This window comes from Strongylocentrotus purpuratus, unplaced genomic scaffold (assembly GCF_000002235.5).
Source record: "Strongylocentrotus purpuratus isolate Spur 01 unplaced genomic scaffold, Spur_5.0 spur5_scaffold_11, whole genome shotgun sequence".
NCBI lineage: Eukaryota > Metazoa > Echinodermata > Echinoidea > Camarodonta > Strongylocentrotidae > Strongylocentrotus > Strongylocentrotus purpuratus.
This window is the reverse complement of record NW_022145596.1, coordinates 6318560-6344246: the sequence shown is the minus strand read 5'-3', so window position 1 is coordinate 6344246 and position 25687 is coordinate 6318560. Positions and strand designations below refer to the sequence as shown.

General features: G+C 36.6%; 1 protein-coding gene across 1 annotated transcript in view; it reads left to right on the top strand.

Annotated features, from left to right (window-relative positions):
• Positions 1-25687, top strand: part of LOC579015 (alpha-1,3-mannosyl-glycoprotein 4-beta-N-acetylglucosaminyltransferase A) — a 72896-nt gene that overhangs the window by 40309 nt on the left and 6900 nt on the right. Inside the window, exons 8-9 of the mRNA XM_030980478.1 lie at positions 6667-6781; positions 22878-23008. Coding sequence (XP_030836338.1) covers positions 6667-6781; positions 22878-23008 — 246 coding nt within the window. The remainder of the gene's footprint in view (positions 1-6666; positions 6782-22877; positions 23009-25687) is intronic.

The following is a 25687-nucleotide window of genomic DNA, read 5'->3' as shown; positions in this document are numbered from 1 at the left end:
CACTCTTCTTTACGTGAGTGTAGATTTGTTTAGTCACAATTGCTGTGTGCCTTTAGGCTCAATGTGTATTCTTCACACTAAATGGACCTGTGATGGATACACTGTTAATTAGTAGCTCCATCTCAATGGTGCGTGCTGTTGGCAGCTTTCTTCTAGAGTATGAACCCCTTAAGAACATGAGAGAAAGCAGTCATGACGTCACAAATAAAGAGGAACACCAGGTGATCACATTAGGGGTTTTTCACGCCTGATTTGTGTCAGAAAAATGTGATGATGGTTATTTTTTACCTGACTGCTAAGAAAGCATAAATGCTTGTAAGTAAAGCTATGGTCACAAATCAGAGCAGCGACCGACCTTTCAGTAGCCTGCTCGGTCGCTGCTGGAATTAGGCATCGCCCAGCGATTAGGTCGGTGCCCGGGCGGCGACCGCCCAGGCACCAAGCGTATTTTGGGCAGCGAGTGAAAAGTGAGCAGGCGCCGCCCAAATTTAACTCAGCGTTAAAACTTCAGCGGCGACCGAGCGATGCCCTAAAAGCGGGTGGTGCCTGGGTGGCCGCCGCTCGGTGGCCGGGCAGCCGCCTGGCAGCCGCCTGGCAGAATTGGTTAAAAACTCGCAGCTCGGCCGCCGAGCAGGCTACTTTTGGGTAATGTGACCATAGCATAAGCAACCAGATGGCCAACGTCTTTACGTCCTCTCCGAGGGACCTGGTAATGAGTATCAATGCCTTACCAAATGGCACATGTCCATATCTAATTCAGGTGATATGACCTTTGCTCAGGTAACAATGACTCTAGTGACATTTGCCCTGGTTTTATATTGTCAAAAGTATATATTGTTAGTTTTAGTGTTGTAATTGGGGTTTTATTAGTTAGGTTTAGGTATACGGTTAGAATTATGTATAGTGTTTGGTCAAGGGTTGAAATGAGGAATTCAGTTATGAAAGAAATTGGTCATGGAGCAATTGTCATAGGAGTATATGTCGTACAAGCCTTCCTGGTTATGTTTAGATAAAATTTCTGAAGAAAGCCATTCATGATTATTTCCTCAAATCCACACCTTCCTATTCTATCACATGAATATAGGATGTTTGTTGAAATATTGCACGTGTACTTTCTTTCTTCTTCGCTCTGAGGAAGAAAGGTGGCAAGCAGCCAGAAAGGTCTATTGTTTGTCATTCACATCATCACTACCTTTGATTGGTTAACCTGACTGCATTTAAAGAAACCATAGGTTGATGAAAATTCGAACTTTGGATCAGCACTTTTGAAGTCTTTATCCGCAATACATCACAAGCATGTACTACATAAACCATTATTTTCATGAATTTCATGCATCGTTGCAGGGTCATGAATTAAACAACACGCACACCAGAAATGGCAGTGCATACACGATCACATATTGAGTAACCTGTGCTAATATAACTGTGTAGAAAAAGAAGAACGTGTGAAAATGTTGGCATCCTTGTCATCCGTAAAAATATTTCTACATGAGAATATCAGCATGTACAGTAGTTGTATTTACATTAATGTTGTTAAACCTGACCTGTTTGATCTGCTACGTGTATGTTCTACCTGATCAGTATTTACGCATAGTTTTTCAACATGAAGTATAATGTAGGTGACTAGGTGTGAAAACGCCTGATGAGCGCGATCGCTAGGTGTAGACAGGCGATGGCTTCTCCAGACACACGGATGTCCCAATCGCGATACGAAGCAATTTAATGCGGGGGTCGCTCTGCCTTCACCTCAACATTTTCATGTTGGCCGCTTCGGTATCGGCTTGTTCCTTCTCAATTTCACCTCTCATCTCCTCTCTTTTCACACAACATGCCGAGAATGATGATGCGTGCTCTGTGGCATGCTGCAATCAATAGATAGGCATTTCTCAGCATCCTACAATGGGAAGATGCTAAAGCTCATTCGAAATTATGATTGGATCTTCTAAAATTAGGATTACATCTTCTAAATTATGATTACATCTTCTAAACTTATGATTACATCTTCTAAAATTATAAATTCATGTTCTAAATTGTGATTACCGGTACATCTTCTAAATTATGATTGCATCTTCTAAATTATGATTGCTTCTTCTCAATTATGATGACATCTTCTAAATTATGATTACATCTTTTAAATTAGGATTACATGTACATCTTCTAAATTTTGATTGCATCTTTTAAAGTATGATTGCATCTAATAAATTAGAATTGCATCTTCTAAATTTTGATTGCATCTTCTAAATTATGATTGTATCTTCTAAATTAGAATTGCATCTTCTAAATTTTGATTGCATCGTCTAAATTATGATTACATCTTGCTGAGAAGTGACTGTGTTCATGTCATGTCACTAATCAGACGACGGGAGATTACTTGTATACATGTATTATCTGAAATTGTGGTCAATTTATATATTAAGACATTCCATGATTACCCCTGCTGGAGACATGCAATATTGTTTGGTGTAATTGCTGCAGCACAGTTGGGTACCTTGAGTCTGTGTTCTTCAGATTCTAGACCACGCAATGATCAGACTTCCTTAACAATGATAATAATATTCCGCTTTGATATCAAGCGCTTAATACATCTAAGATGTCTCTAAGCGCTTAAGGGGAAGAATGAATAAATGATTAATGATAATAATAATAGTAGATCACATTTAAAACGTGCCTAATACATTGTTTCTAGGCGCAGTGGTGCTGTGGACCCAGCAACCATTAAGTGAAGCGCTGTCCTTACACAAAATAAAAGCCGGGACGATTACACAATATTATTCAAATAAATTAAAGTATGTTACAGATAAATAAATCAATCAACTTAATCTTATATCACGTAAAGATGACTTAATTCATAAATAATAGTAGTATGATATCTATTTTATTTATTTATCTATTGTGACATGTTTAGAGAAAACAGAAATTCATGACATGGATTTTAAAGTGTGTATAGAAGGAGCATTTTGGATGTAGGACGGGAGGCTATTCCACTACCGGGGGGGGGGGGGGGGGGGGGGGGCGCTACAAAAAGTGCTCTATCGCTGTATCTTGTTTTCACACAAGGGCCAGGAATTAGTTGAAAGTGAGAGAAAGTTGAAGCACGTAACCTGGTGGGTGGGGGGGGGGGGGTTGGATTTTACGAGACACGAAAGGTACGTTGGGTATTCACCGTTACGGATTTTAAAGGCAAGGAGAAGAATGTGGATTGGAGATTGCGGAGAATTGGAGTAATATGTTTGCAAGGTCTTGAGCGGGTAACTAGACGAGTGGAAGCATTTTGGATATGCTGAAGAGGAAGAAGGTGGGAAGGAGGCCATTACAGTAGTCTAAATGGAAAGTGAGAAATGCATGTATCAGTTGTTCTGTAGTGGGTTTAATTAACTATAATGGTTACTTTAAAATAGTTACAATCTAAACTGTAATAGTAAGACAATTAAAGAAACATTTAAACATGTATAAGGCCTTTGAAATGTGATTCAAATCTTGGCAAAACTATAATCTTTAAAACAAACATTTAAATCCAAGTATAATGACATGAAACATGAAATGCCATTTGTAGTAACAATCAATCATTTTTTTTAAATGTGATATTTTTAAATTCCCATACCTCAAAGCCATTAGAAATGGGAGGTTGAATAAATTAATCATGTAGTAATATAAAATATCTCAGCAGATACATAACTCTACATATTTTATGGAATGCTATAAAATCTTTTCATGTGATATTATCAGGGTGAATGTTTACCAATATGATTATCAACAAGAAAATGATGACAAAAATGTGAGACCTGTATTCTTTTTCTGTCAAGTACATCTCTGTGAATCAATGTTTTTTTACATCTTATAATAATAATAATAATAGTGGGTTCTTGTATAGCGCTCATGTCAGTCAGATTTGACCCTCCTGGTGCTCCCGATTATTACCCTGGCTTTAGAACGGCTGCCATACGGCGCTCTAGCATTTCAAGGAATAAATTCCTACCAGGTACTTAAAGATAAACTTTGACAAATGCCTTGTTCATCCTCAACCATATGGTAGTGCAAGTGCACTACCTATGTTAACAAGTGGGGTGAAATCAAAGTGACATATGTTTATTTACACTCGGGATACATATTTATATGTAAACTTGACACCCACTACCTTCATGCGATAACAATCAATTTATCAAACTTTGTCATGTGCTAGTCTCAACCATCAGGGTAGGTCCATATGAACCCAACAGAGGGAGTACAATAATGGTGAAATGATTGGTGATATACTGGAGTACCTCTACAACAATTTATCAAACTTTGTCATGTGCTAGTCTCAACCATCAGGGTAGGTCCATATGAACCAATCAGATGGAGTACAATAATGGTGAAATGATTGGTGATAAACCTGAGTACCTCTACAATGTGGTAACTTCCTCCTCCCTTTCCAAGTAAAAAAAATATTCAATCCATCATGACTATTTGAATAGATTGCCCATATGGATAATTTTTTGTCACTATTTATTCGCAAATAAAAATGGTGTCAGGCCTTTCGACCATGATAGGACAATGAAACCGGAAGACACACAAATGGGTGGAAAAAATGAACCTTTTTTGTACTTTGTTCCCTTCTGAGTTTACAGAACAGGGGCCTGTTTCATAAAACTTGTCATCTATAACAACTGCTAAGTTTCTATGACAAATTTGCTCTCAGCCAATCAGATGCCATGATTTCAGTAGCTTATAACAGTAGCTTGTAACTTGTTACTGATATCAAGATTTATGAAACAGGGCACTGTTGTTGTATATGTCCATGATATTCAGTCTGGCAGGCATTCTTTCTTGTAGTAGTAAGATGCATTTATTGACACTGAAAAGTATGGATAGTAAATATTGGTCTCGTGGGCCTTCAGTCTCTTGGGTGCTCAGTCAGTCTTGTGGATCTTGCTTCACCTATTGTCTCCTAGGCCCCTGGCAAACTTGGATGTCTCCCTTAATATTGATAAACAAATAAAGGGAATAGGGGTCGAGAGTGCTAAAAGTGTTCATTTCTCTCTTGGAAAAGAGTAAGAATGATTTGGTTTTCCACATGAACTGGGATAACATATATATAATTGACATATAGTTTCAATGAATATCTTTCCTATTAGAGGAAAATGAGTCTGCAAATTTACATGAACAGTCAAATATCAGACATTGCTTAACATTAATGGGAATTTTAAGGTTATACCCAGCTATGTTCGAATACCTGAAATAATTGACACCCCTCCCTTAAAAGAATTATATAAAGGGAACATTATCAAACTTAAGCATGAAGGAAGTAGCTCCCAAATGAAAATAGATTAGAGAAAATGTGGGACTACAGATTTCTTCCTCACCCACTGCATATGTTCAAATAAAAATAAAAAAATAAAAATATTTTTAATTTCTAAATGCTGTCAATGATAAAACAGAAAAAATACTATTTTTAAAATATAAAAATAGGACTTGCTTAACATAGATTCTCAATTAGATAGAGATTAAATGAAGGAAAAGATGTATAAGTTGTAATTTTAAATGAAGGAAAGAATACATTAAAAAAAAATGAATTTTTATTAAAATTTATTTTTTAGCATTTTATTACTGAAATAGCCTTTGTGAATACATTATAGTTGACACACAATTTAGACTTTCTTCATTGAAATCACCTGCTACAACTAAAACAACTAGTTTGCCTAGTTGGCACATATTGGCGTACCCCTACTGAATGATACAACTGTAAGATACTGATAATCAGGCAGTTTTCAGACTGAATTTCCTCTATTAATTCACAACACACATTGCTGTTGCTACAACAGCACATTAATGTGCATGTAGTGATCTGACTTCAATGTCACCTTCAATAATTACCAGCGAGTTATGTTGTTTCTGCATTTTCCGATGTGTATGAACAGTCAAAGGACATTCAAACAGCCAGCAAACAAACAAAGAACATAACAAATTGCACATTTTCACTTCATGACTTGATGAGGAATGGTTAGGCTATCCTTGTCATATATCTTGTTCAGTATTGAACATGGTATGAGAATGTAACACTTACTCTTCTCAGCTTGTGTGTGTGAAGGTGAGTTGACTGCTGGGTGGGCAGTGTAGTGATATTATTGGGTATGATGCCAGAAGGACGTGTTAACCCTTATACCTTAATATAGAGTTAAGTGTCCTTCTCGATACGACCGTGAATAACAATATATATATACATATATTCATTAAATGCATAATTTTGCCGCTATGCCACGGTCTGTGGCACATCAGTCTGCAATCATAATTTTGGTCATAGTATAAAAGTGAAATATGTGAAAATTGGAATTCAAGTTTGATGAGGCTTATGCAGAATATTCTACCACGCATCAGAATATTGTATTAAGGTTAGGGTTAGAGTTAGGATCAGGGTTAGTTAAAGTTTGGAGTAGGGTCAGGGTCAGGCCCTAGAGCCAGGGTCGTATTTCTTGTTGACTAGGATATTCTGCAGTTGTTTCAATAATAATAATGATCATGTATGTCCAAAGCCAGAAAGGAGTTACCTTTATCAGTTTGATCAGGGAGGTGACACAACTTTAATGCACTTTTTTTGGCGTATGCAAATGATTAGATCGTGTGTAGTGCCTCGATTGAAAACACCAAATCGCTTTAGATTGACATTGAAATATATGATTGTTTTTTCAGCTTGAGGATGACATAGTTGCAGTTCCTGGCTACCTGACAACAATGAAGAATTTTGCCATGCAACAGAGCACCAAGGATTGGCTTCTCCTGGAATTCTCTTCCCTGGGATTTATTGGTAAGTCCACAGATTTCCATAGACCTGCAATACCAGGTGTTTGTGATTCTAGGTCTTAGGCTCCAGACAAGGAGAGGCACAAACTGAGTTTGGTCCACCCCCTCCTGCATGCTATCTATAGGCGTTTCTTCACTCGAGATTGCCAAATATCCCGCTATTTGAACTTTCCCGCTATTTGAACTTTCCCGATCGCAAACTATCCAGCTAATTTGCATCTTCATCAGCCCGAAGTTGCAATTAGCAGGATATTTGGTCGGGATAATATCCCAAGATATCTCGGTCTAGTTTGCAAAATATTCCACTAAATATCGAGCTATTTGTCCGGTGCATTTTCACCAGACCGAAGACTCGCACTATGCGCGAACGCTGAGCAAAATATCTCGAGCTAATTTCTCAAGGTCGAGTTTCAAGTTTCGAGGTCGAATCTCGAGCTGATGAAGATGCGATTTGTAACTTCGGGATTATTTCCCAAATCAGAAATAGCGGGCTATTTGGCAATCTCGAGATGATGAAAACGCGCCTATGGATTCTAGGTCTTAGGCTCCAGACAAGGAGAGAAACAAACTGAGTTTGATCCACCTCCTTCACATGTTATCTATGTGTGTGATAAACCCCTGTTGCACCAAACTCTGAATCTATCTCAGGGTGCTCCAAGAGGGGTTTGGTAGTGCTGTACACTAAATGCACATTGTCGGCAGGCATAGCCTAGCAAGTAGAAAGCAGCTCACAAAACCAAGCCTGGGTTGTTTGGGTGCAAGTCTGTGTATTAAGCAGGGATCTAAAAATCGGGAGAGCTTTTGTGGCCAGCCTTTTGGAAATATGTCTCCAGAGAGGAGAAGAAGAAACAAAGTTCACTCCTCCCCACATACTACCTATGCCTAAATGAGTTGCAGTAACTTGTTTTGTTTAGTACCAACAACTGTATTTGATCCAATTGTAGAGGATTTTAAATGTATTATGAACATGGTTTACACTGATTTTATTGTTTGGCATTGCTTAGCCTGACTCGTGTTCAAACAATGTTGGTGACTGCTTGTTGAAAGGCCTTAGTTGCCAAGTTGGAACCGGGTCTTGGAATCTGGATTTGACATCATTGCGTGTATAACAATGTTTGCCATCTCACTCCATCAATGACAATACAGTACACTCAGGTTAGAGCGTGAGGTTTAAGTGAATAGAGACCGGGTTTATAACCCAGTGCTAGTGTCCACAGTAAGAGAAGGGACATTGGTCCCTTACATACATGTAGAACTTCAAGTTATTGTGAGTGCTTTACTTGTTTACGTTTATTACATTTCTTGGTATTGAGATCAAAAAGTTGTCAGCAAAGTGACTCAACGTCAATTGTCTTTTCCTATCTCCCTTTATTCACGTATCTCCATTGTTTTAATCATTAAAATGATTGTTGTCGTTTCAACATTAGCCAGCAAAATGCCTTTTAGAGAGCTTTTGCTTGGATTATATTGTCTGTTTGGAGTCAGAAGGCGTTAACTCATATGCTGTAACACAAAGTTATAGTCTTCTCTTTGAGTTGTAGTGCATTCTCATTTAAAGTGCTCTCGATGTTTGAAGAGAGTGAATACATGTGCTTGCATATATCACCCAATATTCTACATCAGCAATATGAAGAACCTCAGAAGTTCAATGAACAGCAAGCTTAGCGATCAGAATTCTGGAAACCTCATCACAAAGAGTAATTCTTGAAGTAGTTTGACAGCTCAGCACTTGAACATTGACAGAATAGTAGGCTGTGCTGACTACTGCAGTTCAACATGAACTTTGACATAAACTTTGACATGACCTTTCCACTCGTAAAAACTGTGTTGTATTTCCACTGCACCAAACAAATATAAGAGGACTCTTGGAAGATAGAGTTTATGTTTACTGGAATAGAAGTATAGGGTGGAGAGGAGCAGTTTTAATGAGGTAGGAATCTTAGAGAAGTTTAGAAAAGGAGTGCAAAATAAGGAGAGACCAGAGGCAAATAGAAACTAGATGGAACTTCGACTGCGCGCAGTCGAAATGATGCCTCCGTCATAGAGCAATTTACAAACCAAAACAGAAGAAATTTTTCAAATTCAAGTTCAATTGTAATCCATTAACAGGTTCTCAGAATATCGTGATTACAAGCAATTTCTCATATACATATATGACCCTTTGATCTTTGACCTCATGACCCTAACATCTACTCAGTTCATTGGCTCCGCAAGATGTCCCGAGTTAAATAGTAATCCATCTGTCAGTTCTAATGAGAATGCGTTCACAAGCTATTTTTGCATACATAATGAGCCCATGACCTTTGACCTTTGACCTCATGACCCAAGAATCTACTCAGTTCATTGGCTCTGCAAGATACATACATGACCTAAGTTTGGCAGGAATCCATCAATCGGTTCTTGAGATAACGCGATCACAAGCTGTTTTTGCATACATAATGAGCCCTGTGACCTTTGACCTTTGACCTCGTGACCCCAAAATCTAATCAGTTCATCGGCTCTGCAAGATACATACATGACCAAAGTTTGGCAGGAATCCATCAATCGGTTCTTCAGATAACGCGATCACGAGCTGTTTTTGCATACATAATGAGCCCTGTGACCTTTGACCTTTGACCTCGTGACCCCCAAATCTAATCAGTTCATCGGCTCTGCAAGATACATACATGACCAAAGTTTGGCAGGAATCCGTCAATCGGTTCTTCAGATAACGCGATCACGAGAACGGGACGTACGGACGGACGGACGGACGTACGGACGTACGGACGTACGGACGTACGGACGTACGGACGGACGGACGGACAACCCGAAAACATAATGCCTCCGGCTACTTCGTAACGGAGGCATAAAGACAGGATATGGGTAAGGTTTAACATTAAAGAATGAAGAGGAAAAGGGAGATCTTGTGCGTGGCATCCAAATTAGATTAAAAATCATCCAATAGACGGACAGACATTCATTGACATGACACCCCTTCTGTGATAATATTCTTTCATGTATCCAACGGGCATTGTATTGTTACCCCCCTCCCTCTGGCAATGTTGCGGTAGTGCTTGTGATAACCAAATTATACATTCTCTTCCGGCTTTTGTTTTCCCCTTGGGTGTCATGCTGTGATGCCATGCCATCATGCCATGAATCAGCAGAATGAGTTTTCAACATTCTTTTTCCTCACAAAGAAACATCTCCTGTTTAAAGGTATAGACCAGTTTTGGAAACGCCCCCTCTCAGAAAATGAAATGGAAGCTCTTATTACCAATCATGTGAAAGAATATGTTTCGACTTATACGTGATGATACAAATTCTGCCAGGAAACTGCCAACTAATTGATATATCTGGTAAATTATCTTAATGATCCGGCCTGGATAGATATCACAAATGCACTTCAACATTGAACATTTGGGCATATATTTCTGTTTTGACCTCTAAAGCAATATTGAATGGATATTTTTGCTTTTGGTTGCTATGCTTGAACAGAGAGATAGAGTAAGAAAGAGTAAGGGAGAAAATGAACGAAAGAGAAAGGATGGTGCGAGAGGGGGTGGGGGGGGGGGAGTGGGAGGGCAAACAAAGAGAGAAAAAGATAGAGATGAAAAGGGATTGGGACAAATAGAGGGAGAAACAAGAGATTAAGAGAGAAGAGAAGAGGAGAAAGTGAGTGAGAAAGAGAGAGAGAGAGAGAGAGGGAGAGAGAGAGAGAGAGAGAGAGAGAGAGAGAGAGAGCATTAATGTAGCATTCAGGGAAAGTTGAGGTTCTCATTTTCAGCCTGTCATTGTGACTCCATGCCCTTGCAGTGTTTTGATACGAGGGATGGTGAAAGCAATTGTTGCCACCTAAGCCATCGGATGAGATTTCTCCATGTGCACCATCTGCTCCTCCATCTTGTTCCTCTTTTGTTCCCGTGGCAACCGAATCAGGAGGGGGGTAAATTATCCATGTTCGGCACAATCGAGCCCCTCAGCAGTGGCTTTACTGAGTCAGCTGTCTGTTTTGAAGAAGGTCCTGCTACCTACCGGGCATAGGTTCGGTGGCGCAGCAGAGAAGTTGATGTTGGGTACATCATTCATGCTCTGCTTTGTTCCTGCTTCCTCGTGATATCTTTAGTAGATTTCAAGCAAGTGATGCATGGGGTGATTGTCAGGTAATGTGATGAGAAGTTGTGATAGAGTCTAAGAAAATAAAGCTTCAAGGTGATTTGTCAAGGTTCAGTGAAGTGGATGATTATCATCTTAGCCATCTGAGTAAGGAAATTTTTGATTAAGCTGAAATCTCACATTACACACAATGGCACCTTAGAAAAGACAAAGGATGTGTATGCTGTATTGACGGAAGCCACTTGTCCAAATGAAAGAGTCTCATTGATGCACATCATACTAGTTAAATGAACTTGGTTTCATCTTTTCACAAGTTAACAGATATTGGTGATTGTATTTCACACAACTGTGATAAACATTTGTTAAAGCCCCACTACACTATTTATAGCTACTTGCGCCCTCTTATATGACAAACAATGACTAATCGGTGAACATCGGTCCCTCATGATCCTCTTTTTCTTGTGTTAATTAAGAGCTGATTTGATGAGATAACCACCTGTCCAGTGACTTTGCAGGGTGGTCTAATCCCTCCAGTAAACTAGTACAGATAGGCTTTAAGTTTGACCAGCTGCTTGCTGTTAAACCAGAAGCTTTAACAAATAATACACATTTAACCTAATTTATGGCAAGAAACTTTTACAAATTGCATAAAAATGCAATGTTGTGATTTATTTATTTCACTGTATGAAAACATTTGTGAATCTAGACCATGGATAAATTTGCAAATTTTTCATGCATTGTAATTGTTTTCCCGGTAAGTACAGAGCATATCACTTTCCTCACATGGAACCCTTTATTTACCATGCAAGTTGTAGTGCTACTGTATGTGTAATTCTTTAAAGGTCATACAAAGTTTTGGTATGGGGTCATGAACTTGGTTCAAATGAACATAGTCAGGCCTGATAAAAACCCCATTTAAATCGGTTTCCCGATTTTTTTTAAATTTTTCCTGATTTTTTCCCGATATTTTTTTTCTTCTTCCCGATTTAAAAAAAAAAAAAAAAAAAAAAAATCCAGATTTTATTTATTTATTTATTTTTTTTTTTTACCAGATTTTTTTTTCTTCCCTATTTTATGGTTGAGGGGAAACAAAAAAAAACTTTTTTTTTTTTAGTGCTCACTATCACTCCTGCATATTGGAAACATTTGCAATCTTACAATTTTTAGTAATCATTGTCGCAGTTGAAATCGAGTCTAAAGTTATGAAATTGTAAATAATAAACTCTTTATGTTGTATAGCTCCCTCTCAAGGTCAAGATATTAATTAAGCTATGAAACATTGTTTCTTGACTAAAATTGACCGATTAGCTATTCCCGTTGGATATTATAGATCACAACTACATATTCTGTGAGATTTTCATGGTCGAACCTTCCATAGTACGGCCGTAGGCGCTATTTGAAATTTATCAAAATTTACCGCGAGCACCGGTAAATTGTTATATTCAATTTTTCTCAAAACCAGAAGTGATTTAGGGGTTAAAATCCAAATATATCAAAATTGTAAAGAATCACTATCCACCCCATTTTCAAAATTTCCCCAAACTTTGTATTATCTTTAAGAGTGATTTCACATCTCATGCTGATAGCAAAGTGACCTTTACAGATTTTCAAATAACTTGACAAAATAAAACCTAGGTTTTGTGCTTAATCTCCCTTGAGAGAAGGGAATGTGTTGAGATTACTGGTGAATTGGTAGTTTATGAGGTTGAATTTCAGTTTTGTGAAAATATGATGAAAATATGTCTTTGCTGCATCTTAAGACTTAGATAAACCATGCTAGAAGTAGAAGTTTGTTTTAAAGAGCGTAATTAAATCAATTGTTTAAGATATCCAAATAACATAACCTACATATAGTAATAATCATATGTCGAGAATCCAGATATACTGGGTTTTAAATGTAAAAAGTAACAAACTTGACAAAATGCTGAGAAAGATGCATTTTCATACTGGCCTATATAGCCCTCTGCTTATCGCATGTAATTTTCATACATACTGGTGATAGTGATAGCTATGGTTGAGAGAAAAAATTAATGCAAAACCCAGCTGTTACTAAACAAACCCATGATTGTTGGTACCTGCACAAACCTAAAAAAAACAGCAGTAATATCCGGCCCCATCCTTCAAAGCCAAGGACAGGTTTGTAATATTGATACTGCAAGCAGTGACGTGTTGCTTAGTTGAAGTTTGAAGTTATGTGAATTGTTTTCACGAGAGATTTTTCGATCAGTGAAATTTAACCACATTATTGATTCCAGCTGGTGATCATATTTATTAGAATCAATAGAGATATTGACATAGGATATGGAAGTATGACTAGAAGTAGAAGTAGCTACATGTAGATTGGATGGTTCGAGAGTTAAGATATGTCTGTTTAGAGTCAAAAGGGCATTAACACAGATTTAATACCCTTCTGGCTCTGAACAGACATGATATTTTCAGATAAAATCTTGAGTAATGCTCTTTACTATACATTCAGCTTGCGAAGACAATACTTACACTGGGTAACCACACGAATGAGGTAGAAAAGAAATCAATTAAGAAACCAATTAAGAAACCAATAATGATACAACATGCCTAGATTGCAGAATTTTGATCAAAATTGATCATGATATAGATAGAGGTTGTCTACATGTATACACCATCCCTGATGTAGCCTATCTTGGCCTTTAATTTCTCATGTACACCGCAGCACCATGTAACCCCATCCCTCGTTGTTTTGCCTTTGTTAGTTGGTAAATGAATTGGTGAGATTTGAGCAGACACACAGCAGGTAGTTAGCATGCAAGAGCTGATCCACTTGGACTGCCTCAAGGGGGTTTTCAATGAGCTGAGGTTTGGCGGCCTCAGTCCCCAGCAGCCTACAGGCATGTTGAGTGATGAAGAATTCTGACCAGTGTAGGCTCCTTTCACACATGCCAAGTGGTAGCCAGCCTAAAAAAAGAGCTACAGCTAAATAAAACCTATTTTTTTGTGTGAATAGGGCAAGTGCAGGGTTAAACAAAATAGCTGTACCGGTATGTAACATAAACCTGTAAATGTAGTCTTGTATATCCGTGTTATAAAATACAGATATGTGAAGCGAAAGATGTATGTGCTGTTTTGGGTAGGCTGTTCTCTATGTCCAGTGTGAAAGAGGCTCAAGTCGATTCGTGCTGGCTGTGAAGTGTGTATTACAGAATGTGATGATGCATAATCATCACATCATTGGCTCCTATCCTTGTGCAAGATGAAGGGGCATTGTGTGTAGTGTGTTGATCTTTTGATGGGGATAATACATATTGACTTTGAATGAGAGAGTGAGAGAATGAGAGACAGAGAGAGGGGGAGAGGCAGACATAGAGAGAGAGAGCGAGGGGGAGGGATAGAGAGAGACAGATAGATAGAAGGAGACAGAGACATGTAGAAAGAGAGACAGGGAGAGAAGAGAATAAAGGAGGCAATTCTGTGTAAACACATTCAGGGTATATTTTGAGAAGTTAAAGAAAAACAATCCATCTACTTAAGCTGTATGCATATGATATCAAAATAATAACATGCCAAATGTTTTGCCTCTTGAAGTAGTCATCTTGATATACCAGTGTGGGATTTGTTTGTAGTCATCTTCCTTTACAAATGAAGTGTTTCCTTCAATTGTGATTAATATAATAAATATGAATAATACTAAGAAAAGGATGGAATGTTTGGACTTCAGGGTCCTGTCTTATATACAGCCTTTTCACACACAGCTAAAATTCATCGTATCCAGAGATGATTATTATAAACGTGTTTAACTCAACAGTTTTAAACATGTTTATAGAAAATTTTCCCAGTGTGAACATCGTTTATACGATGCTGGGATGGATACGAAGTCGCGATTCATACGCCCCTAAAAGCAGGCTGCAGATACGAAGTTCGTATCTAGAGAGCTTGACATTTTGTGTGTGAAAGGTTATTCTTGTTTAAACGTGTTTCAGACGTGTTTAAACTGGATGGAGCGTGCACTTTGATTGATATGGCATGACCTTCAATGCGCAATGGCACTATACTGCGCATTTTACGAGCAGTAGTTAATCACGAAACGATTAACGATCGCACCGAAATTTCTCTGTGTGAAAGGCTCGTGATTAGTTTAAACACGTTTCAAACACGTTTATACTAATCGTGTTTATAGAATTTTAGTTGTGTGTGAAAAGGCTGATAGACTTGTGATTGATCTGGATTTATCACAATTCCTCAGATCAGTGGAAGCAGATCAGTCGAAATGTCTAAAAACCATCTATAAAAGTATCTGTTTAATGTAGCCTTTAAATAATCTTTCTCCCTCTTTCATTATGTTGTATACTACTCAAAGGATCTTTTTGTGTGTATTATGTTGTATCATCTTTGACACTCGTGCGCCTTATCATTCAATTTCATGCGGATTTAGCACCTTTCAAACTGTATCCTTTATTAGTACTTTTATCAAATTTCAATACTCATATCTCTTTACTCCAGATTTTGTTTTAGCACAGAGTTGCTATTGCAAGTGTTTCATTAGCTTCCCGCAAGAAGGCCATTACTGCCATCGAATGACAATATATAGCTGTTACAGCCTTATTGCGGGCAGGCGATGGTTTATAAGATGATGCCATTTTGTAAAGAGGAGGGAGTGATTGTCCACACACCGCTGATCAAATCAGTCGTAACATTTGCTTATGAGATCAGCTGGGACAACTCACCATTCATAACTATGATAGAAGTATGTGAAGTTGATTGGAGTCATAATCTGCTTACTGGTGAAATCATCCTCAAGGTAGAGTTCACATTTGCCAAAAATATAGATCCTTTTTTATGATGTCATATACGTTATATATTTATATATATTTATTTAAATGCATGAGGCATATTGAACATATTTATTTAATTTTTGCACCTTGTCAAAGGAAATTTTTTTTTAAATCATATGATTTAAATAGTTTTTAAGGCAAATATCAAAATTTGAGTAATTGAAAATGAATACAAGGGAATAGAGAAAATAAATCTCTGATATTAAAAGTCTAAGGAGCTGTTTGGAAAATATTATAATTACCTAAGAGGTTATTGCAAGGTTCAGAAGAACAACAAAAATGGCTCTTGTGAACAGTAAGGTCTTTTTAGCATTTAAATATATGAACACAACAATTGTATTTACATTCAAGGTAGAAAATTTTACTTATAGAGAAAAATAAAAGAGATTAATACCAAGCCTGAAAATGAATTGATTGAGCTTACAAACTGCTTGATTGATTTATAATCTGTTGACAAATTTGCTTTTATAATCCCAAAAGTGTCATCAATACTACATTTTGAAGTTCATCATCTTGAAAATCAATCTTCTGCAGCTTGAAGCAGTTTTACATGGATAAACTCATTTGTAACCTTGTGTAGCCAAATGAGAGCTTCATCATAAGTTTATGACTTGAATGTATCTATGGGTTTTAATATACCTGCCTGCTGTTGCTCAGTCCATTTTGGAATCATAACTAATGAGATATGTACTTTCACTTTCACATGAAGGAATATATTTTTACGCCTGCCACGAACCTGAGACCATTATGCATTTCATTTATTCTAGAAATTGTCATCAATGAAACTGCTGAATGTCGAGTACAGCAGCATAAAGGCCATTATCTCATATTGAAGGAATATTTCTTTATGAGACATTGAAATCATAATCTTAATTCAATTACAGCAATGTAAATTTAAAGGTATCGTCAACAGCTTGAATTCATATACAGATTATTCTTCATTTGAATCGTATTGTACGAATAAGAATTGTATACCTAAACGTGTTTTTTTGCACAAATCCATTATCTGTTCAGATTTATTCATGTCTGCACATATTTTTAGTGCTCAATTGATTCAGAGAGGCATATAAGTCTCTAAATTAACTTTTTAAAATATATTAGTAATAAAATGTACGATCATTGGTATATTATTGGTGATTAATTTCATAAAAACACAGATAATCTATAATATAAAGCATAAAAGCACACAGTTCTCTTGTATACATTGTCTGCCAAGAGTCAAAGGGGCATTAAGACTTTCCATTTTAGATACAGAGACAATTTTCAGGATGTCAACAAACAAAACTGATAAATCATTTTTTAACCCTACATTTATTGCAATTATATTTGATATATATGAATCATATATGAATATTATATTGGAATAGAGTGATAAACAACTTCCCACTATCAAAATTAAATTTACAATATAATTCTGTTCGATATAAGGGGGCTGTGACCCTTTTTTATTTGAAATATTCAAAAATGTTTTAGTTGGCCATTTTTATCATAGATAAGGGGAGTAAAGCAATATATTGGTTGGTGCGAAAGACCCCAGGGTGTCTCCAGATAAAGACATAGATTCATATTTTGATGAGGCCTTTGAGAGGTGACTGTAATCATATTGAGAGGCTGGATAATTGAATCAGTCTGAGTATATTTCAAAAGAACAAGAGACAACTAGACTTTAATTCGTCACTTTGACGAATTAGGTGATACGTATGCTAATGATTTACATAATGAAGAATGCATTTTCACGATGTCATATTTTTATATAAAATGCTTCTCCCATTATGATCTATCCATATGTCAAGTTTCTACTGTTTAGCCTTGATAATTATGGATGTATGGAAGATATATTGAGACAATTTGACCATTGACCCTAATTAACATAATGAGGCCTACACATACACATTACATATTCCGTGGTAAGAATGAAGTAAGCGAGGGAAAATGAAGGCAATGACAAACGAGTGAGAGAGAGAATATGGCCGGGTTCAAATTAAGTGTTTTTTAAATTATTAGACCCAGTACTGAGGATCTTTTTATCTGCCATGTTTTTGTTATTTGATGGCTTTTGACGCTTCATAAAAATGCCGTCTTTTGTCTCCAAATATTGTTTAAATAGCATTGTAGAGATGCTGAACACTAAAGCAAAGTCGTAAGCCATGAGAATGTCAATTTATATCTCGTTCTGCTAAATAACCCGAACAATAGAATCAACCAAGTGGAATCAATTGTTAAACAAATTTATCATGAGTTCTGAAATTTCAATTTGTTACTGCACGATATAATAGCATTAAAGAGCCGCAAAGGCGAACGATTGTCGCTAAAATTCAGAAATTGTTGCTTAGATTGTTCAAATTACCATGAGACATCAAGCTACATAGAACTATGATCGACACACATGAATGATGATATTGTTTTGAAAACAGTCTAAAAAATTGGAGGTAGAATGAATAAGAGATAATGTGGTCATGTAAACAAGTGCATTATGTCCATGTTAATCCCCTAGTTCCAAAATCATGATTGTATTCTCTATTTATTTCTCCTATATAATTTATTTCAATTTAAAGTAGAAATTCTAATGTTTCTTCTTTTGGCTTGATTATTTCAGCAACGAATTGACAGTTTTGGTTGACATCTTGGATGTATCATAGCAATAAAATTCTTGGCACATGACGTATTGTGTGTACGATAATTATGATCAGAAGAAAAAGCATACAAATAACTATATGAATAATAACAATAACACACACTTACTATAATAATGATTATAATTACGATATTTACTATAATTATAAATATATAATGATACTGCTGCTATTACTACTCCAACTACTACAACTAGGAAGTAGAAGTAGAAGATGAAGAAGAACGGGGAGGAGGAGAATCGTTTCAGCGAAATTAATGGTTATATTCTCTATATATGATTGAGGCATACACTCAAATTTAAATCATAATCAAACAGGCATCTGAAGTTTTTAGATGCTGACTATTTGCTTCATGTTGTTGAGAATCGCCCCCGGCTGGATCGCACCCTGCTTCCCTGAATCAACGAACAAACTTTGAGAAAAGATTTTTGTCTTGACAAAATCAATAGGTGATACGTAGACTTCGTACGTATCACCTAATGGCACACTTAACACTGTAGCATGACAAATCCATTCAGATCTGTGATGAGAATTTCTCATCTCCCAATCCAGATTGTTTCGCCCTTGATGTCTTCCTTTTAGACCCACTGCACGCTAAATGATCCGATTGCAATGATATTTTTTCAAGCATGCAGTAGCATGTTAATATGAATATTGAAACATGTAAAATCTTAATGGTCAAGGCTCTGACTTGCCTTACTGACTTAGGTGCATAGGACGGTGTGTCCCCTTGCTCCCATACGAGAGATCATGCTCCAGTCTGATCTGTCCTGGGCTCGTTGCTCTGCCTCTTGTGTGGGTAATCCAAAGGTTCTGAAACAGTCATAATTATGAAGAATGAAATATGGATTTCAAAGAATTGTAAGCCTCTTTGTGAGAGGAATAGTATACATCGATTTGGAATCAATGTGATGCCATAGTAGCTGTACCATTGTCTGCAATTGGGGCCAATTCAGCATTCAGTATTTATACCATTACTCTGAACCCCAGTCAATATCTAAGGCAATTAGGATTTATTCAAAAATCAAATTAAAGTTGGATTATAGAATATGTGGTGGTTGTTCCTCATCAATGTTCATATAAAGGTACTTGAAATGTAGTATAAGGAATACGCAATCCTCATTGAGGACAAGTTTTTAAATGCAGGTCTGTACATGGGGAAATCCACCCTGATATCGAGTTCATCTTTAATAGAAGCAGTACAATGAGAGACACAGATTCAAAGAAGATCGTATTGTTCAGTAGTGAAAACTGAAAAGGAAAATACTGTGAAATAATAGTCTGTGTGTGTTCCTTTTACAAGTGACCTTTCACCAAACCTCTTTTGGCTCAATGTTGCTTTAAAGTTAGTATTCTATATTCAAAACACCAGTTTTAATATAACTTCTATTAAAATAATATTGCAAGTATCAGTACCGAAATTTCCCCGGTAGCATTGTTTACTTTGACTTGTTGATGTAGTCACCTGAAGTTGTTTCTGCATAGAACATAAATTCCTCAGTCACACCCATAAACTTGACTCCAAACCCACTGATTCGTAGGCGCTTGCCTTGACCTACATTTTTTGTCCGGTCTTTTGTCAATGTGATGTCTGTCTCGTCTGTTAGGCGTTATTATTTGTTCTATTCTTGATATGTTCTTTAATTGTTTCCTATTAGAATTACACATTTATTTTAATTAATATTAATTTTTACGTCTTCTCAAAATAACATTATTGCAACTACTTTCTAAAAAATAAACTTACATGGATTCCACTAGCCTTGTCCCTCATCTTTAGAAATGCGGGAATGTTTTAATGAGGTATTATGTAATCTGAATATGATTTCTATAGAATATACAATACGGAAATGAAATTGTCCTTGAGAAAAATTTTCATAAGTAGTTGCGATCGTGTTCATAGCTATTTTGTTAATGATTGGTACCTGAATAACTTAATTGTCATGTATATTTGACACAATGAACTTCTAATTATAGGATCAACGACAATGCATTGTATGCAACATTCTTATACTCTTTCATGTTTTGTCAGTTGCTAAAACGAAAATGAAACCGGAACATAGTCCTCCAAAAAGGAAACTGCCAGTCCTTAGGAAACTATCAGGATACTGGAGACGAAACCAAAATCAGAAATAACCCTGGGTATGCTAAACCACAAAATATATTTTAAAATAGCACGGTAAATATTTGTAAGTGAGTTGTGCAAATCACATTGTGTTATTTGTGTCCTTGAGCTTCTTTGTTGGTTTTATGTAAGAGAAGGTTTTAAGAAAGGCAAGTAAATGGATTCCATCACGGTTGGCTTTGGAAATGGAGAGTGCATATTAGCGGAAGATGGGCTGGCTGGCTGGCAAGAAATGGCCCATTTTGATGATTGCTTTCTCCGTTTGTTCAGCAGGGGGATGATGATGATGCAAACGAGTCTGGTAGTGCACTTTGCATGGGCCATTTGCAGAAATGAGATGAAGTGAAAATCACCAAGTTGAGAGGATTTTTAGACACCATGCAGGACACTGGAAGTGCCAGTGTGTGACAAATAAGGAAACAAAGAAAGAAAGAAAGAAAGAATGAAAGACACAAAAATAGAAAGATATGAACACAGAGTTTAAGATTAAAAATTGAGGTATGAAAATCAATTCTTTTGGCATTTTGATGGCCATTGCAGATCTCTCAAAAGAGCTATCATGATGTTCAAGACAATATCGACATCTTTGAAATTCTATCTTATCAGGATGAATGAATATTGAATAATTAAAAATGATGTCTAAAGTGAGAGAGGGAGAATAAGAAAGAGAGCATACTTGAGAGGAGATAGAAATAAGAGACACCTCTCGAGGAAAGGAAAGAAAAATGAAAATATAAAGAAATAAATCAAGGAAAGTGTGATGTATTTCCACCGTAGGAAAGTGCCTTGCTTGATTCATGTACTATCTAGAAAGAGACATCTGTGTAATTATGTCATGCATAGATACTGTATAATTATCCCTGTGTCCACACACAACATTTTCTGTGATTAGGCGTGATAAGTTATACCGTTTCTGGATAGTTATATGATGAAATTGTGTGTGTGGACGCTTACTAACGATACGTTGTATAACAAAACGCGGGTTTGGGCAGCTTTTCGAAATAGAACTCAATAACTAATCACGCCTAATCACGGAATGTGTTGTGTGTGGACGTAACAAGTATAACCAGTCGAACTAGAGCGGTATAACTGGGCGTGGCTTAACGTGACCTCGTGCGAAAGGAGACCTGACCTCTCATTTTCGCTTCCATTCCATGACCGCAGTAGCAAACTGCGCACCTATACAACTTTCGCTGTAGAGTTTTGTGATTACTTTCTTGTGTGTGTGGACACCCTGGAATTTATACGATGATTCTTTATACAACGTTTCGTTATAGAGTTTTGGGATAAAAAAATTTGTGTGTGGACACGCTGTATGTTATGCATAGATACTGTGTGTTATGATAGCTCTTTCTCATTTTGCTGCTTTAAAAACTTGATTAAAGATTTCTTTGTCCTTGCATATAAAAATATTTCCTTTTCATGAACGTATTTGTTTCCAGGTTCTATATCCTGTCCATTTCTCACTACATAATTATGCAGCTATCATGACGTTCAAATCGATATCTTTGAAATTCTATCTCATCATTTCCGTTAAAGGAAATGAACTTGTTGAAGAAGTAGGAGGATAATTACTGTATCATTATTATGTTAAGTAGAATTAAGGTACTGTTAGCATGTAATACATGGCACAAAATATATGTAGAAATAAAAACTACATTAGTAATTGTCATGGATCACGCCTCTTTTGAGAGACCTGCACTGGCCACCAGAACGCCAAAAGATGTGATTCAAGATTCTGTTGATTGTCTATAAAGCGCTAATTGGTCTCACAAACATACTCACAACTCGTGCAGCTCCCAAGATACTCTATTATGTGGAAAACCTACTGTTAAAAATGTCAATGTCATCGTCATTAAGTGCTTTTAAATCAAAACTTAAAGCAGATCTTTTCATTTTACTTGATGTTGTAGATTTTAAGTACACCAGGAGCTCTTACAGTGCAGTAGAATATATTTGCTTAGTGTATATGCATTATAAATGTATTTCATTATTATTTTTATCAAGCTTTTGAAACCTCTTTCTATCACAATATGGTTTCAATCAGAAGCCCTGTTCACACAGGGTAAACTGTGTTGTGTGTGAACAAGCCTTCATGAAATTTATCTTTGCCTTTGATGATGATACATGTAGTTCATGATTATATGGATGATATAAGCACCGGAAACTTCATCTCACTGCCTAGAAATACAACCCTACATCAAAGAGTATGAACAAATAAACCTGATATTTCGCTTCCTTAAAGGGAAATCAAACCTTTATAATAATTAGTTCATTTGGATCAAAAATAGTGGGTGTCCATGTACACCAGGCCCCTGTAACAAATGTTGATATTTTGGGGCCAGTATGGACCAAACCCTTAAAAACTTCAAGCCTTGATGATGAGCAAGCTGTTACGATTTTGTTCTTGATTATCTGTTATGTTCTTGTTTTTCTTTTTCTTAGGTAAACTGTTCAAGTCGAGCGATCTTAACTTGGTGGTTGAGTTCTTCTTGATGTTTCACATGGAGAAACCCATTGACTGGCTTTTAGATCACATCCTCTATGTAAAAGTCTGCAACCCGGAAAAAGATCCTGTAAGTACGACTCCATAAACGTTTATTCCAACCCTTGTAATATGTTCATTTGTATGAAAGCAAAAAGAAAGTTTTTTATAAATCAAACCAATAATAAGAAATAGGAGATCACTAATTAAGTGCAATTTCAAATTTGCAATTTGGTCTGTGGATTGTGACAAATTCATGGACACAAAGTCACAAATTGACTGAAGCGGCAATGTCAATGGGATGTAGTGCTGGAGTACTTTCCCATCTATTCCAACATATAAAATGACTAAAAAAAATTTTTTTTTTAAATTCATTGCTCAGGAGGGTCTATTCGTTATAGAGGACCTATATTAATATGCTATCTATAATATATTTTGAGTAGTGCACCAAGGGAGAAGGAACTTATGGGTAAAACAGAAATTAATGATATTTTTGTACACAGCAAATGGGAGAGTTATCCGTGTCCTACGTCACAAACCACTGACCGAACTACCAATTTGAGATTCGCATAGACTTAGTGATCTCATATTTCAAACATTCATAACTTTCTTACCATTGGTCCGATTCATTTCAAACTTTTGCCATTCTGTTTCTTTTATTTATTTGCTTCAATACAAATCAACTTATTGCAAGGGTTGGATTGCCGTTTAATTAACCTAAAAGTAAATCTTGCTCTGACTAAAAAAATAATTCAGGCAGAAAAATATCAAACTTAGAGAAACGACTCCTCATAAGATTGAGTGTGGAGATGACCGTATGACATCCGATAGTGTTATCATGGTCGACCCCTGTCATCTCGCTTTATAGCCCTAAGCCTTATCCATCCACTAAACGGGTCATGGCAGTGAAACTTCTCACCAATAGATGACACTGCACATCCATCATATAGAGACCCAGATTTCTTCGTTTGTTTCCCCTGTGGCAAGGGGAGGTGTTCAGGGGTAGAGCTTATCGCTTTAAAGAGACAGCAGATCAAGAGATGAAAGTCAAAGCTGGATAAGAAAGCTCGCTTGATGGGATTGAAGAAGAAAAGGACGGAAGGAGTCTCTCATTTAAGTAGCTTTAATGAGAGATTCCTGATAAATATTAACAGAAAGATTTATTAGTTGGGAGGTGTAGGAAACTGGTAAACAGTCTTTATTAACTGCGAGCTGCTAGAAAAGAAAAGAGAAAAAACAGGTGCAATATCTCAAAGGAAACAAGAAAAGTGGTCTTTATATGCAGTTGGGGACATATCGTTTCACTGCATTTATACTTATTTGAAATCATTTTTTATGGGTAAAGTAAAGTTCTAAAGACTGTATTAAATGTTTGAGATCTATGGAGACGATGTATCAAGGTGCCTGGCTAGAATGCTCCCTAGTGAGTGGAGAATCTGCACACATTGTGTGCAGGCAAGTCACACAGAAATGGGTATATGGGACTAAAAATACATATGGCAGTCAAGTTGTGGTCCAAACTTTTCAAATATTTCATATCATATTTCGATTATGATGGCATTTGAAGAGCAATCCCTTTCATCAGACATTTTTGCTTTGATATTCTTCCTAACCGGCATAAAAGGATCAAGCTAATATTTTTCATTGATACCATAACTCAAACTTCTCTTTAAATGCCCTCCTACTCGCTGATGTATTTAATAGGAGCATTGCAGGTACTTACTGCCTAGATATTGCCCTCATCTATCAAGACCTTTTCCAATTTCTAAATCTGACATTTTAGCCCCGGGCTGCAGACTGTTTTCAGTTTTCTGATGTATCAATAGATGCAGGCGCTGGAGCTTGTATCAAGTGACATACAAATTACGTCGTGATGGCATCAATTTTTTTTTTTTAAACAAAAATGATTCTAGGCAGTATTACAATTGTTATTGCAAAGACTTTTCTGATTATATCTGGTGTATGTAACCTTGTTCTCAGCCTATCGATCATACTCAGATAAATAAGCTCTAAAAACAAGAACTTTCAAGGTGAACTTGTTGAGCAAAACATTGGGATAACCTTACATGAATCGAGCCACAAAAAACATCCTTATAATCAAGCCCAATAGGTAAATTCTAGTAAATGTGGTCTGCATTTATCCATATATTTCATTTCATTTTTTTTATTTTAATGACCATTGCGGAAAGAGAAATAACTATGAGTCAATGTCCATCTCAATAAAAAATTCATACTGAAACAGACATATCAACTGTTGATAGCCAGAAGGGCATTAACTCTTTGTTTAAAGGTAAAGACCAGTTTTGGAAACGCCCCAATTTCAAAAAATGAAATGGAAGCTCTCATTACCAATCATGTGAAAGAATATGTTTTGACTAATACATGATGATAAAAAATTTGCCGGGAAACCGCCTACTAATTCATATATTTAGTAAATTTGTTTCTCTCATGGTCTGTGAGAGATATAGGGTAGTCCCATATACATCTTTCTGTGTATAGTGCTTGTAACTTTACAAAGAATGGGCCAAATTTCTTATCATTTTGATGATTCCAGAACCTTGCAGATGCTAGATGCTAGATGATCAACCTTTTTTGATCGACTCCACAACGTTTCTTTCACAATGCAATCGCATGACCATAACTGGTCTTTACCTTTAAGTATACATTCATGAGATAACACCCTTATGGCTCCAGACAATATGTTATATGGGACGCATTGCACAGAATTACTGACTTCTTGGAATGATGCCTTGAAATACAGGGCAATTCA